Source organism: Pan troglodytes, chromosome 9 (genome assembly GCF_028858775.2).
Source record: "Pan troglodytes isolate AG18354 chromosome 9, NHGRI_mPanTro3-v2.0_pri, whole genome shotgun sequence".
In the NCBI taxonomy this organism is placed as follows: domain Eukaryota; kingdom Metazoa; phylum Chordata; class Mammalia; order Primates; family Hominidae; genus Pan; species Pan troglodytes.
This window is the reverse complement of record NC_072407.2, coordinates 39,141,403-39,154,211: the sequence shown is the minus strand read 5'-3', so window position 1 is coordinate 39,154,211 and position 12,809 is coordinate 39,141,403. Positions and strand designations below refer to the sequence as shown.

General features: G+C 44.5%; 1 protein-coding gene and 1 long non-coding RNA gene across 16 annotated transcripts in view; one reads left to right on the top strand and one right to left on the bottom strand.

Moving 5' to 3' along the window:
- CD44 (CD44 molecule) overlaps positions 1-3,439 on the bottom strand; it is a 93,461-nt gene extending 90,022 nt beyond the window's left edge. For 13 of the 14 annotated variants that reach the window (XM_016920662.4, XM_009460215.5, XM_016920661.4 and 10 more), the window contains exon 1: positions 2,915-3,048. In XM_016920662.4, coding sequence (XP_016776151.3) covers positions 2,915-2,981 — 67 coding nt within the window. In that variant the 5' untranslated portion in view covers positions 2,982-3,048. Of the gene's footprint in view, positions 1-2,914 lie in introns of all 14 variants that reach the window. The other variant, XM_001152726.8, reaches the window with a different exon arrangement.
- Positions 3,226-9,631, top strand: LOC134807246 (uncharacterized). 2 transcript variants are annotated; one of them, XR_010147159.1, is made up of 3 exons: positions 3,226-3,551; positions 4,322-4,589; positions 5,661-6,242. It is a non-coding gene; the product is annotated as an uncharacterized LOC134807246 (long non-coding RNA). The 2 variants fall into 2 exon arrangements; XR_010147158.1 differs by having other exon boundaries at positions 3,304-3,551; positions 4,325-4,589; positions 5,661-9,631.
- The last annotated feature ends 3,178 nt before the right edge of the window (positions 9,632-12,809 follow it).

Genomic DNA, 12,809 nt, shown 5'->3' with positions numbered 1-12,809 from the left:
TGGTATTTCTAGTTCTAGATCCCTGAGGAATCGCCACACTGACTTCCACAATGGTTGAACCCTAAAACTTAAAGTATAATAATAATTAAAAAAAAAAGATCCCCTCACCCACAGAGACAAGGAGATGCATGTGCATGAAGGACTCATCCCCCCTGGCCTCCACCAAGGGCCACTTTCTTCCTCCTGCACAAGACCCCTAATTCAAGATATCTGTTCCCCAACTCAGAGTTTCTGGGTCCAATATCACTTAACTACATTTGGCCATTTCTCCACTTTTTGCTTTCCCATGCAAAGACTGGACTCCTCCTCCTCAAAGCCTTGCTCCTTTCCAAAGTTTCCTCATGGTTGTCCAGAGTCCACCACTCCCCAGAATGGGGCAACAAGAGCTCCTTTCCTTCCCCTTTCCTCCTTCTCCCCGCCGCCACCCACCCCATGCCCAGCCCCAAGCCCTCTGACAAAGTCATGTCTCCTTTCCAAGTCTCAGTTCCTGCCAAACAACTTTAAAAGCACATGAAAGCGAGGGCCGGGGCAGTTATTGCTACTGGCACTTCATTGTACTTCCTCTAAATGATGCTGCGCAAAGGGGCTGTGGAAACTCGGGGCAGGAGGGAGCCTGCAGGTCTCTGGGAGAACCTCAAGGGTTAGGACAGTGCCAAATATTTGGAAGTGGGGCCTTTTAGAAGGAATCAGGGAGACAGGTTGGAAGGAGTCAGGAGTCAGAATGCCCAAAGACAAAGCAGAAGATGGCACTGGTAGGTAACATACAAATAAACTTCCCTAGAGACTATAGGGAAACCACCAGGGCCCTCTTCTCTCAGGCCAGGCCCAGGGCTCTCCCTGATCTCCAGCTTGACTCTTCTCTCCCATCCTGAATGTTTCCACTTTTCAAGGGCTTATTTGAGCTCCAGTCCCTTTTGGAACTTTCCCTAAGGCCTAGAGTCCACCAAAATCCTTCCCTCCCTGAAATCCTTCCAAGTTTGTGCATCTTATACAGTCTAACATATTCTAAGCCTAGGCTTTGGAGCTCAGTGGAGCTGGGTTTCCATCCAGCACTGCTCCTGGCTATGTGAATGCCAGCAAGTCACTTAACCTCTCTAAGCATCAGTTTTCCTCCTGTCAAACAGGCCTGATAACAGGAAGCTTCTTACTAGGCCATTGTGAGGGTAGAATGAGATAACACATGGAAAAGATTTAACATAATGCCTGGCACAGTGAAAATATACAGTAAATGGTAGCTAGCGCTGTATTCATTTTTTTTTTTTTTTTTTAACAGTCACTCTTTGTCACCCAGGCTGGAGTGCAATGGCATAATCTTGGCTCACTGCAACCTTCAACTCCTGGGTTCAAGCAATTCTCCTGCCTCAGCGTCCCAAGCAGCTGGGACTACAGGTGTGCACCACCACACCCTGCTAATTTTTGTATTTTTTGTAAAGATGGGGTTTCACCATGTTGGCCAAGGCTGGTCTCAAACTCCTGACCTTGGGTAATTTGCTGCCTCAGCCTCCCAAAGTCCTAGGATTACAGGCACGGGCCACCATGACAGGCTGTGTTGTTGCTATCATTATTATTATTATTTCAGCTTCAGTAGTATAAATCCTAGATCCCCAAATCCCCACCTAGCAATGACCTCTCACTCACACAGAAAGGGAGATGCATATGCACAGAGAACTCATCCTGCCTAGCCTCCACCTAGGGTCACTTTCTTCCTACTGCAGAAAGTAGGAAGATAGAGAAAGCAGAAAGTAATTCAAGATACTTTATACTGGGTACTCAATCTAAACTACCTGGGTGAGACTGTGTGTTTCAATTTCTCAGTACCCCCGTGGAACTGGGTTAATAAATATTTGCTAAGTAGAATTTACTGCATGCAGGCTGAGCTGTCTTAATGACCCAGCTGGCACTTCTTAAAAGAAAGATTAATTTTGCCCAGCGATAAGCAAATCGGCCATGTAATTATCTGTACATACATAGACAAAGAAAGAGAATGCTTGGAGTTGAGCCGTGCTAGAATATACCTTACACGCAGCCCCTCCCCTCCATAGCCACCACAAAGCACTGACCCTGTTTGCATGAGATATTGGAGCCCTAGCTCCAGGGTCCCTGATGTTGCCCTGGTATCAAGGCTCTTCTCTCCGCTCTGAGGCTGCCAGGCAGGGAATATGAGCCACCTTACTGTTGAGATTTCCCCACACTGATTGGCAGAAGCAGGAGGTGGCAAGGACCAAGCAGCTGGTCCAGTGGTTGCCCCTCATATTCATGCTCCCTATCCCAGGCTGGAATCTCATGGAGACCCAAGACCTCACTGCAGAGCTGGTTCAAGCTTCCACAGCGCTAAGGTGGCAGTGACACTGCGGACTGTAAGCTTTGGAACAAGGCTCAGTGGGGAGCTGGAAGAACCCAGGACCCCTTTCTGGAAAACCCATTGCCAGCTAGTCTCACACTTGGAATTGTGATCCCTTCTGTGACCACCTTGATAACAGCCACTCGCCCTGTTCCAGCCCCAGTCTCTGCCCCGCCCAGCTCTGCCCTGCCTAGACACAGCCCGGTGGGGCTTGGCGAGCCCTTGGGCACAGGAGCCTGTTAGTCCAGACAACGACTGTGCGCATCCAGGAGAACGGTTACTTTCTGCCATGTGCTCCAGCTCTAGCGACCTCGCCCAAAACTGCGCGCCGGCAGCCTGCCCAACAAACTTTCTTCTCTTTCTCTTTTTCTTTCAACCAAATGGTGCTTCCACAGACACATTCTCCAACGGTTTAGCGCAAATCCCAGCCCTGCTTTCCGGATCCCAATGCACTTCGCAGACAGCTCACTTGACTCCAGTCCCCCAGGGCCGACTCAGCCGGAGGGGCTGCCGCCGGGTCCGCGCTGAGCACCCCGCACCCATCTTGCTGCCCAGGCTGCGGCGGGCACTCACCGATCTGCGCCAGGCTCAGCGGCACGAGGCAGAGTCCCCAGGCTGCTTGCCACCAAAACTTGTCCATGGTGTCCGGAGCGAACGGAGGGCGCGGGCGAAAGGAGCTGGAGGATCCCTGGGCGCGGGGCAGGGGCCGGCGGAGGACGGGACGAGGATGGCGGACCGAACCTGGCAGAGGCTGGGGTCCGCTGGGCAATGAGGCTGCCTCGGAAGTTGGCTGCAGTTTTTATTCGAGGTTGAAAACAGTGACCTAAGACGGAGGGAGGGAGCGAGCGAAGGACACACCCAAGCGAGGGGGGCTGTGACTAAGCAGCCCGCAGAGGTTTTAAGAAGTAGCAGCCCTCCTGGGCGGGCCCCTCTGCCCCCGCCCCGTGCTCTGCTGAGGCTGTAAATAATCGGGGCTGCCAGGGACGTGGGTCGGGGAACCTGGAGTGTCGCGGGGTGCCTGTGCCTCCGAGCCCCACTGGCCCCTGCGCCCCGAGACGCACTGGCTTTCTTCTTCCGCTGGCCCCGCGGCGTCAGGACAGAGGATGACCGAACCATAAAACCTTGCACCATTGGGTTCAGCCTTTGGCCTCTCCTTTCCCGCTAAATTTCTCTTTGAATCCGGCTGGAGAAAGATCTTTGGGTTTCACAGGTAGTTGGATATCCTGGGAGAGGAGCTGGAGAGAGGGCGAGGTCTTGCCCTGGGTGGTGCAGTGCCTCCGTGCCCACAGTGGGGAGTGAGGGGTGGGGAGTTGGTGAATCTTCCAAGTGGAAAGAGGGAGAGCTCATTCTTTTTCCCCTCAATAACAAGTCCACATGGCTTGAATGAATTTTAGCTTCTTGGCAGAACAGCTCAGGGAAAGCTACTGATGGCCTGTCATAGGGCTGGCATTTGGCTCAGCTAACCCATGTGTTCAAGCCAGTGTGGGTGGGCACCTCTCTCCACACACATGCTCATTCATCCTCCTAAATATCCTTCCATCCGCCCCTCCATCTATCCACCCATCTTTCCTTATGTCCTTCTGGGGCTCTCACATCCATCCATCCTCCTGTCCATCCACTAACCACTTAGGTCCATCTATCATCCCACTCATTCATTCCTCCAACCACACACCTTTTAATTTATTCAACCAGCTATTCTTCTATTCATCGTCCCCTACAACTTCTCATCCATCATTCCACACTTCCTTTTTCACATCTCTTCATAAAACCACAACCATCCACCATCCTCTTCTCCACCCATCCACCCACATATCTGTTTATTGATATATCCACTCATTTCCCATCTGTCCAAGATCAACATATCCACCTATCATTTTATCCATTCTCTCATCCACCCATACATTCATCTATTATTTTTGCCCCCATTATCCTCCTTTCTGTGTAAACATTAATTCATTTTCTCCCATCTTTCCTACCCAGCAGGTCTTAAAGAGAGGAAGAGTTTGTAATATTCTTCAGGGGAAGCCTTTTGAGATTGAAATACCATACTTTGAATGATAACTCTATATCTATCTATAATATACTATGGTTTAATGTTTGGAAATCAAACACAGTATTTATTTTTCATGTGAACTACTAAAAGTAAATCTGCATGGACTTCTTGCCTGGTGAGTTACACAGAAAATGAAAGTGATTATCAGTGGCTGTGGCAAGACGAAAGGAACCATGCCAGAACTTCTGAGGGAAGGTAAGATTTTGTTATTTATTTCAAGAAATTGAAAAATTGAGAGAAATGCACCCAGCCATCCACCTATGCATTCATTCGTCAAACATGTAATGAGTGTTGTGTGGTATCGAGGTAAATAAGACCTGGCACTATCTTCAGGGCCCTCACCCTCTGGTAGGGAATAAAACTCACAAGCAGGCCATTACCATGCAAGGTGAAATATGCTGCAAAATGTGTGTGTTCAAGGTGCTACCATTCCTAGAGAAGGGAGTCACACTCTCTCCTGGAGAACACCAGGCAGTCTTCACAGGGGAAGTGATATTTGAGGCAGGCCTCAAAGGAAGAGGAGGAGGAATTCTTCAGATGAAACTACAGGGACAAGTAAGTCATCCACAGGCAGTACAGTGTAGTGATGAACAGCATGGATTCAGGAGCTAGAACACCTAGATCCAAACCCTATTTTGGCTGCTTCTTAGTTGTGTGACCTTGCCTAAGGCAATTAGCTCAATTTGCTTAAGTATAAAATGGGCTTAATAATAGTATCTATTATTACTATTACAATTCTATTACTTCATAGAATTGGTGACGATTAAATGACTCAAAAGCCCTGCAAGTATTAAGCACTAGATTTATGTCTACATATGCATGCAGTAAGCACTTTAAATAAGTGTTTGCTATCATTACTAAAAGCAAAATTGTGTTTGAGCATAGAAAAGTGAAAGCACATGGCTTGTCCAGAGAATGGAGAGCAATGTGAGCTGATCTGAGCATAGATCAGATGAAGGGGCTGGGGGAAGATAGCAGACATGAGGTTACAGGTGTGGGGACTACAAGGTGTAAGCTATGCCAGGGAGTTTGAACTTGACCCTGTAGGAAATAAGCAGGCAACGTACTTAGTTAAAATTATTATCATTGTTATGTTAAAATATGCGTAACATAAAATTTACCATTTCACCCATTTGAAAGTGTTTATATCAGTGGCGTGTAGTACTTTAACAATATTGTGCAACCACTACCATTGTCTAGTCCAGTATAAATTTTTCAGTTGTGGAGATCCTGTTTGACTAAAGACTACTCCTCTTGCATTTTCAGGAAGAGTGTTTGGAACTGAAAAATCCTTGTCTGGATCTAGTCCTCAGCCACTCAGAAGCCGGCATGCCATGACTCAAAGAGCTGCCCATCTGGAATGAAGACAGTGACCCGTAACTCCCACCTGAAGAGCAGGTGCTTGGAAAACGCCGCCAGTCCGCAGGAAAAAGTTGTTACTGCTGCTGTCTGTGACCAAGAGGACACTTTATTTCTTGAAACAACTGGGGGCAAACTGGCTCCCAGATAAGGCTTCAGTCCCTACTCATGTGAGGAAACCAGCCCTGGTAGGTTCCATGCACAAGAATACAGGACAAGGAGCAGCTTTGTTCACCTCATGCAACCTCCAGGGATTTCAGCTTCCTTTTCTTGGAGCAAGAAAGTGAAGCGACGTGGGGAGTCACTAGGAACAATGTCTGTCTTACTGTGTTTCATGGAAACTGGAGGTTCCTTAGAGATCCCTCAGAAGCAGACCTAGTGGTCAGAGTAAAAGCTGAGGAGTAAGCTGTGCCTCTCCCTCCCCAGGCCCCATCCCAACCACAGAAGTTCCACCTGCATCAGTTTTATATACCAGACTATTGCATGAAATTACATTTTGACAGATGATTATTCTTAAAAAATATGTAAAAACCAACAAACTAGGCCATATCAAGTCCTGGTCCCTTCTCCATTAGTGCAGTAAACAATTCCACCAAGGAAAATATAGGTGTGAAAGTGCTTTGCAAACTGTAGAAGGGCATGCAAATTCTAGGGGCTGTAATTAGGATTATTCTCCCCAGAAGCGGGGATTATTTTGTTTGCTTGCTTCCCGATAGTTTGGTGAGGGACTGAGGTCATTTGCCCCCATACCACAAATGACTCATTTCAAATAACAGACCTGGTGACTTACTGAGTCAAAGTCCACCTTTGGGAATTCCTGGATCACCTCTTTGAGCTCCCCTCTCATCCACTTTCCATTCCAAAGACACCCTGCCCACCCCACTGGTCACACAAACACTTCCCAAACTCTTAGATGCTTGATATCTATTGTGTGTTGCACCATCTTTCTTTCTAAGCCAAACCATGGGATGTGGGAAACTGGAAAGGAAACTTGAATTGATTTGAGTTGACACGAGATCACACTATTTGGGAAGAATCCAGAATTCAATCAGCAGCCTTGGACCGAGAAAGTCCAGGTCTGAGCATTGGCTTTCCCCCTTATCAGAGGATGACTTAACCTCTGGGAGTTTCGGTAATCCCAGCCACAAAACAAGGGTAATCAGACCTTTCCCATAGTTTATTATGAGTAGTCAGTGAAAGAAGACATCAAGACCATTTCCTGGTGTGCCTGCCTCATGGTGGGACTCAATGACCTCTAAGCTACCTGAGAACAGGGACATGTCCTTCTGGGGCGCCAGCACATACTCAGCTCTCAGTCCCTAACATATACACTGTGCTCCATAAATAAGCATTACATAAATGTATGAGGGACTGTTATTTTTTTTCCCTCCCATCAAAGCGCATAGGGGTGTTTCAGGAATCACATGAACTGGTGGGAGGAAACACATAGACAACTTGACAGTTTCTAAATAAATGCAAGCAGTGACATCCTATTTGGGGTGACTGGTTCAGGGAGACTTGAGTGCAGACAGAGCATTACTCACTCTGGCAGACTAGGGTTCTTTGCTGGAATATTGGGGCCTGATGGCTTCTGACTGGTAGTAATAAATCCTGTTCCTCTCGCGCAAAGAAAAGCCAAATCTAAACAAAATGTGAGCAGGAGTGTGAAATGCAAAGCTGGGAGATCTTGGGCTGAATCATGGAATTCAAGGATTACAAATGCAGCAGATCACAGACTCTTTTAAAGGGACAACATTTAATTATTTCACGGGACTGCTTCCCAGAAAAGGAATGATCTGGCACAGTAAAGAAAAAGTAACATTCCAGTTAAACCTTAACTCTTAAAAAAATTAATCCTTACTTCATATTCACAGTGTGAATTCTACACATATAAATGAACAGTGGTGAAAAAAGCTCTTGCAAAATAATTATTAGTAAAGTCTAAATAAACCAGTAGCTGGGAAGCAATCTTCATGAAAAATAAATAACCTCTAAGGATTAGTCTCAAGCTAACCAAGTGTGATTATAGAGCTGAGCCTTTAGGATTAATAAGGCTTTCAAATTATGGTAAATAAAGAAATTGGTGTGGCTGCGGCACCCTGGAAGTGCCAAGGGGAGAGATGCAACTGGATTTTTTAGATAGATCCATGTTAGCCACAAAATGGGTTTTACACAGACCTTTGGAGGTTAAAATAGTATGCAGATAGGACAATTCCTAGACTTGGATGATAATAAATTTAGAAATGTGAATTTTTGACAATGAAATTTGAATTAATGGTATGTGGCTTTATGTAGCAAGCTAATTGGAAGGAAGACGAGCAAAACAGTCTATATTTTATGCACTATTATTTAAGGGAATGTAATTATATTTATTTTTAATTATATTTATTTTATGTTCATGTAGTAACTAAAATTCATATTTATTCCTCTTCTCTCCATTTCATACAAAGTGGTTAAACATCTATTGGAAGGCTTTAGGAATCTGTTTTGATGAACATTTAAGCATGATTTGTTTTGGACATATCCATGGTTGGTATGTAAATGGTAACTAAGAGCCTTGTAATTATCTAAAAATTGCTTGTTCGCTGCACTCATTTACTATGTGACTACTATGTGCTGAGAACAATTTATACATTCTTGGTTCTGTCATAATTAATCATCACCACTCCTTCACTGCCACTATTGCCATCATCACCACTCCCACCTCCACCATCACCACTGCCACTATCATCACCACCATCATCACCACCACCACTACCATTATCCACCATCACCACTAGAGTTATTACTACCATCACTACAACCAACATTATCTTCAACATCATAGCTAATAGCCAGTACTTTCTACATGTGAAGCCTAATGTCATTTAATTGTCACAACAATCCTATGAAAAGTTAATTTCTATTTTACAGATAAGGAAACAAAGTCTTAGAAAGGTTACAAAACTTGTCCAAAGCCACATTTTTATTTCACTTAGCAAATCTTTCCTGGCTTTAAGAGGTATGGGGATAGAAAAGTTTAATCCCTTTTTGATTCTTGATGTAGCAAAAATGCTAAATTAATGGAGTCCTAATTCATTAGTCTTTACTAAATTTTATTCTGAATCATGGAAATCAGTTTCTTTTAAGAAGGAAGATTTCCTTTGGAAGCTTTTGTTGGAGTGGAGGAGGTGAAAAGAGTATTGCTAAGGTAGAGAATGGAGAATGTTGACTCTCACAGCCCTCTGAAAAATTAGAATCCTAGAATAAGACAACTTTAAATGTGTAGACTCGGACCTTGGCTATTCAATGGACAATTTTAGATTTGCATAGGACTATGCCTTGATTCCTTAGAGTATCATTGTGAGATGGTTGTATATTCTGACTAGAAATAACAACATTTTCTCTTTACAGCACCTGAGAGTTTATTCAGTGACGATAATACTCACAAGACCCTTTTGGGATTTGTGGCCCAACCCACAAGTTATAGTTCCTTCTCTGAATATTTCATCCAGATTGTGAAAAGCAGCTTCTGGCAGCCACAGTTGTACTATGTGACCCCTACTTCCCATGCCCAGGACTGATTCGACCCCGTAGTAGACACCTAAAGCAATCCCGATCAGTCAGAGTCTTTGTTCCTGACATTTGGGATTAGAGCATGGCTGAAGGTTTAAGACACAAACTTGGAAGCTGTGGGGCAGCAATACACCTCCATGAGGACAGAGAAGCAGGGGAAATAAGAATAAACCAGAAGCTCACAGAAATGCAGGAAATACTTCTAGAGTTCTAACACTTTTCGGGTTTCTTGTCCTAGTCCATTCTTGACACACTTGTGCCTCACAGAAGCCAATGGCAAGAATGCAGTCAGATCCTTCCAATAAATTCCTTTTATTCTGTTTACATTAGCATAAGCTGGTTTGTGTTGCAACCAAAAAGACTTGATGAATATAGGAGAGCATCACACCATTTTACAACAGAGTAAACAGCAGTTCAAGTGGATGGCGGATGCCCCTACCATTGGGTCTTGAATTCAGGACTTTGACTCTAAATCTTAGGTCTTCTGATTCTGAGGTCTGTGCTCTTTTCACCAGTTGGCCTCACCTATAATCCCTCCCCACATCATCCCATTCTACCCAAAGAATACAGTTCTCTCTCCTTCGTTGTGATAGAAACTAGACATCTCTGATACTTTGCCTACAGTTGTATGGCAATCCAAATGAGTGGCAGGTCTTCTGAGTCCCATCCTCCCAGATCTTCTCCAGAGAGCCCCTGTCTGCCTGAACATGCCTCACAGTCTATTTTCAAAGGGCAAAGCCTTTCATCTGGCAGATGGTAACAGCTGCTTCTCTTTAAAACACCCAAAGGGTAGAAATTCTGGGCTCTCATGTACAGGCATAAGGCTCCTGCCAAGTCCTGACTGGGCTTAGCATCAAATCCTGTAGAAAAGGAATAGGTACAGAACATGGATGTGAGGCCAGGCCAAAACGCATTTTATTGCTGGCTACTGTTTCCCAGCCACAGAAGAATGCTGCTGTAGAAGGCATGGCGTGGGTGAGAAAGAGACTTGTTGAACTGAACTTTAATGGGAGAGGATGTGGGGAGGGCGGGCTAGGGAGAGAGAAAGGAAGAGACGTCTTGAGAGAGCTTATGAAGGTGAAAGAAGGCAAAAGACACAGATGTGACTCCATGATGAAGCAATGGAAAACAAAAGTCTTTTAATCATCCAATGGGAATTTAATGGACACCTTCTGTATGCACTACATGGATTCACCACAGAGGACAAGCCACAGATGAGTAGGACCTGCCCTCTCTCTTCAGAGACTATGATCTAGATCAGAGTTGGCAGATCAGTTGCCTTCATTAGTTTAAGAACTATTTTGTATGCACCTCTATATTCCAGGCACTACTCTAAATTCCAAGAATACAACAGCACAAAAAGACAGACTGGCATTTTATTATCATCGAGGAAGTGGGTGGAGGGTGCAGGCAATTTTAATAAGGTAGACTAGGAAGGTCTGGGTGAAGAGGTAACATTTCAGGCAAATTTACACGAAAAAAAAAAGTGCAAAGCAAATGTAAAGGCTTTGAGATTGGAGTATTCTTAGTGTGTTTGAGGAACCAAAAAGGTTAATGTGGATGGAGCAGAGTGAATGAGAAAGCAAGTAGTAGGAAATGAGATTGAAGAGGAAGGTAAAGCCAGCTGTTGTGCACCCTTGCAGGCCCCAGTAAGAAGTTTGGATTTTATGCCGAGTGGAATGGAATGACTTTAGTGGGTTTCCCCTAATTTTCACCTCTAATCAATTAATAATGACTGCTTAGTTCACTGTGATGAGAAAGATTCTGAGGCTTTACAGTTCAATGGATAAAAGTCCATTGATGGATTAATAATATACATCATGTCTGTAGCATGAGGCAGTGGTAACACTGATGATTAATATTTGACATCTCTGATCATGATGGAAGACTAAATTGTATTTGTCAAAGTACTCTGAGTTGTGCTGCAGTAACAACATAACCAAAGTCTCATTGGTTTCACACAATCACCCAGGTGACTTCTTGCCATGCTAAGTTGGCTGTGGGTTCAGGAAACTCTCTAAAACAACTGTCTTCCATGCAGTTGCTCACTGATCTTGTGCTACCTCTGTCTCGTAACACAATTGCTGCAGCAGGGAAAAAGAATAGTAGAAGGCCTCATGCCAGTGATTAAATGCTTTGTCTCAGAAATAATAGATGTCACTTCTTTTCCCAGCCCATTAGCTAGAGTTAGTCACATGATCCCACCTAAGTGCAAGATGACTGGGGAAGGGTAATCCTTCCATTTGCCTAAAGGTAGATAAGAACCCAATGTGAGTAAGCAGTAAAAATCTAGCATATAAATCGACCTTAGAGCAAGTCCAATAATACTCTAAGGAAGCTTGTAATGCACTGGGTAAGGAGTAGTAAATAATAAAGAAATTCAGAGGCCAGGCGTGGTGGCTTATGCCTGTAATCTCAGCACTTTGGCAGGCTGAGGCAGGCAGATCATGAGGTCAGGAGATGGAGACCATCCTGGCTAACACGGTGAAACCCCATCTCTACTAAAAATACAAAAAAAAATTAGCTGGGCATGGTGGTGGGTGCCTGTAGTCCCAGCTACTTGGGAGGCTGAGGTAGGAGAATGGTGTAAACCCAAGAGGTGGAGCTTGCAGTGAGCAGAGATAGCACCACTGCACTCCAGCCTGGGCAACAGTGCAAGACTCTGACTCAAAAAAAAAAAAAAAAAAAAAAAAAAAAGAGAGAGAAAAAGAAATTCAGAGTGGTGATACCGACATGTGTAGCTCAAAAAGTCTCTATAGAGAGGAAGGGTACTCGGGCCAGATCTTGATGGATGAGCAGCGTCCTGTTACTCAATCCTCACCATCTGATGACCAATAAATGCCCCACTTTCCCTGGCTCAATCCCGTCCACTATTCTGCAAGTCACTTTAACTGACTCTTTAGACTTATTATTTTGGATGTAAGATGATATGCTGTTGAAGAGCATTGTTTATTTGCTGTGGAATTTTGGGCACTGTACTCAACCTCTTTGAGCTTAAGATCCCCATTTAATGCTTGATATAATTATCATGAAAATTAAAGTATGTAATGTAATCATGCATCTATTCAACTTATCGAAGAGTTTAGAATATGGCAGGGTCTAAAAAACAGTCACTGTTATTATTGACTCACCTTTCCTTAAAATTATATTTTCCCTTGTCTTTATAGATACAGCTATAGCCTATCTTTCATTCTGCCTTTCAGATGAATTTATCTTTCTGTGTTTTGAGTCCAATTTCAGCTACGAGGTAAAACGGCTTAAACACATACACATTTATCCTGTGGTTACCTAATACTTGTAAGGGTTTCTGGTTAGATAGGATGGTGAAGAGGGATAAACAATTCAGGCTGATAGAGACTCTCCAATTTTCTTTTTTTTTTTTGAGACGGAGTCTGAGTCTGGCTCTGTCGCCCAGGCTGGAGTGCAGTGGTACAATCTCGGCTCACTGCAAGCTCCGCCTCCCAGGTTCATGCCATTCTCCCGCCTCAGCCTCCCGAGTAG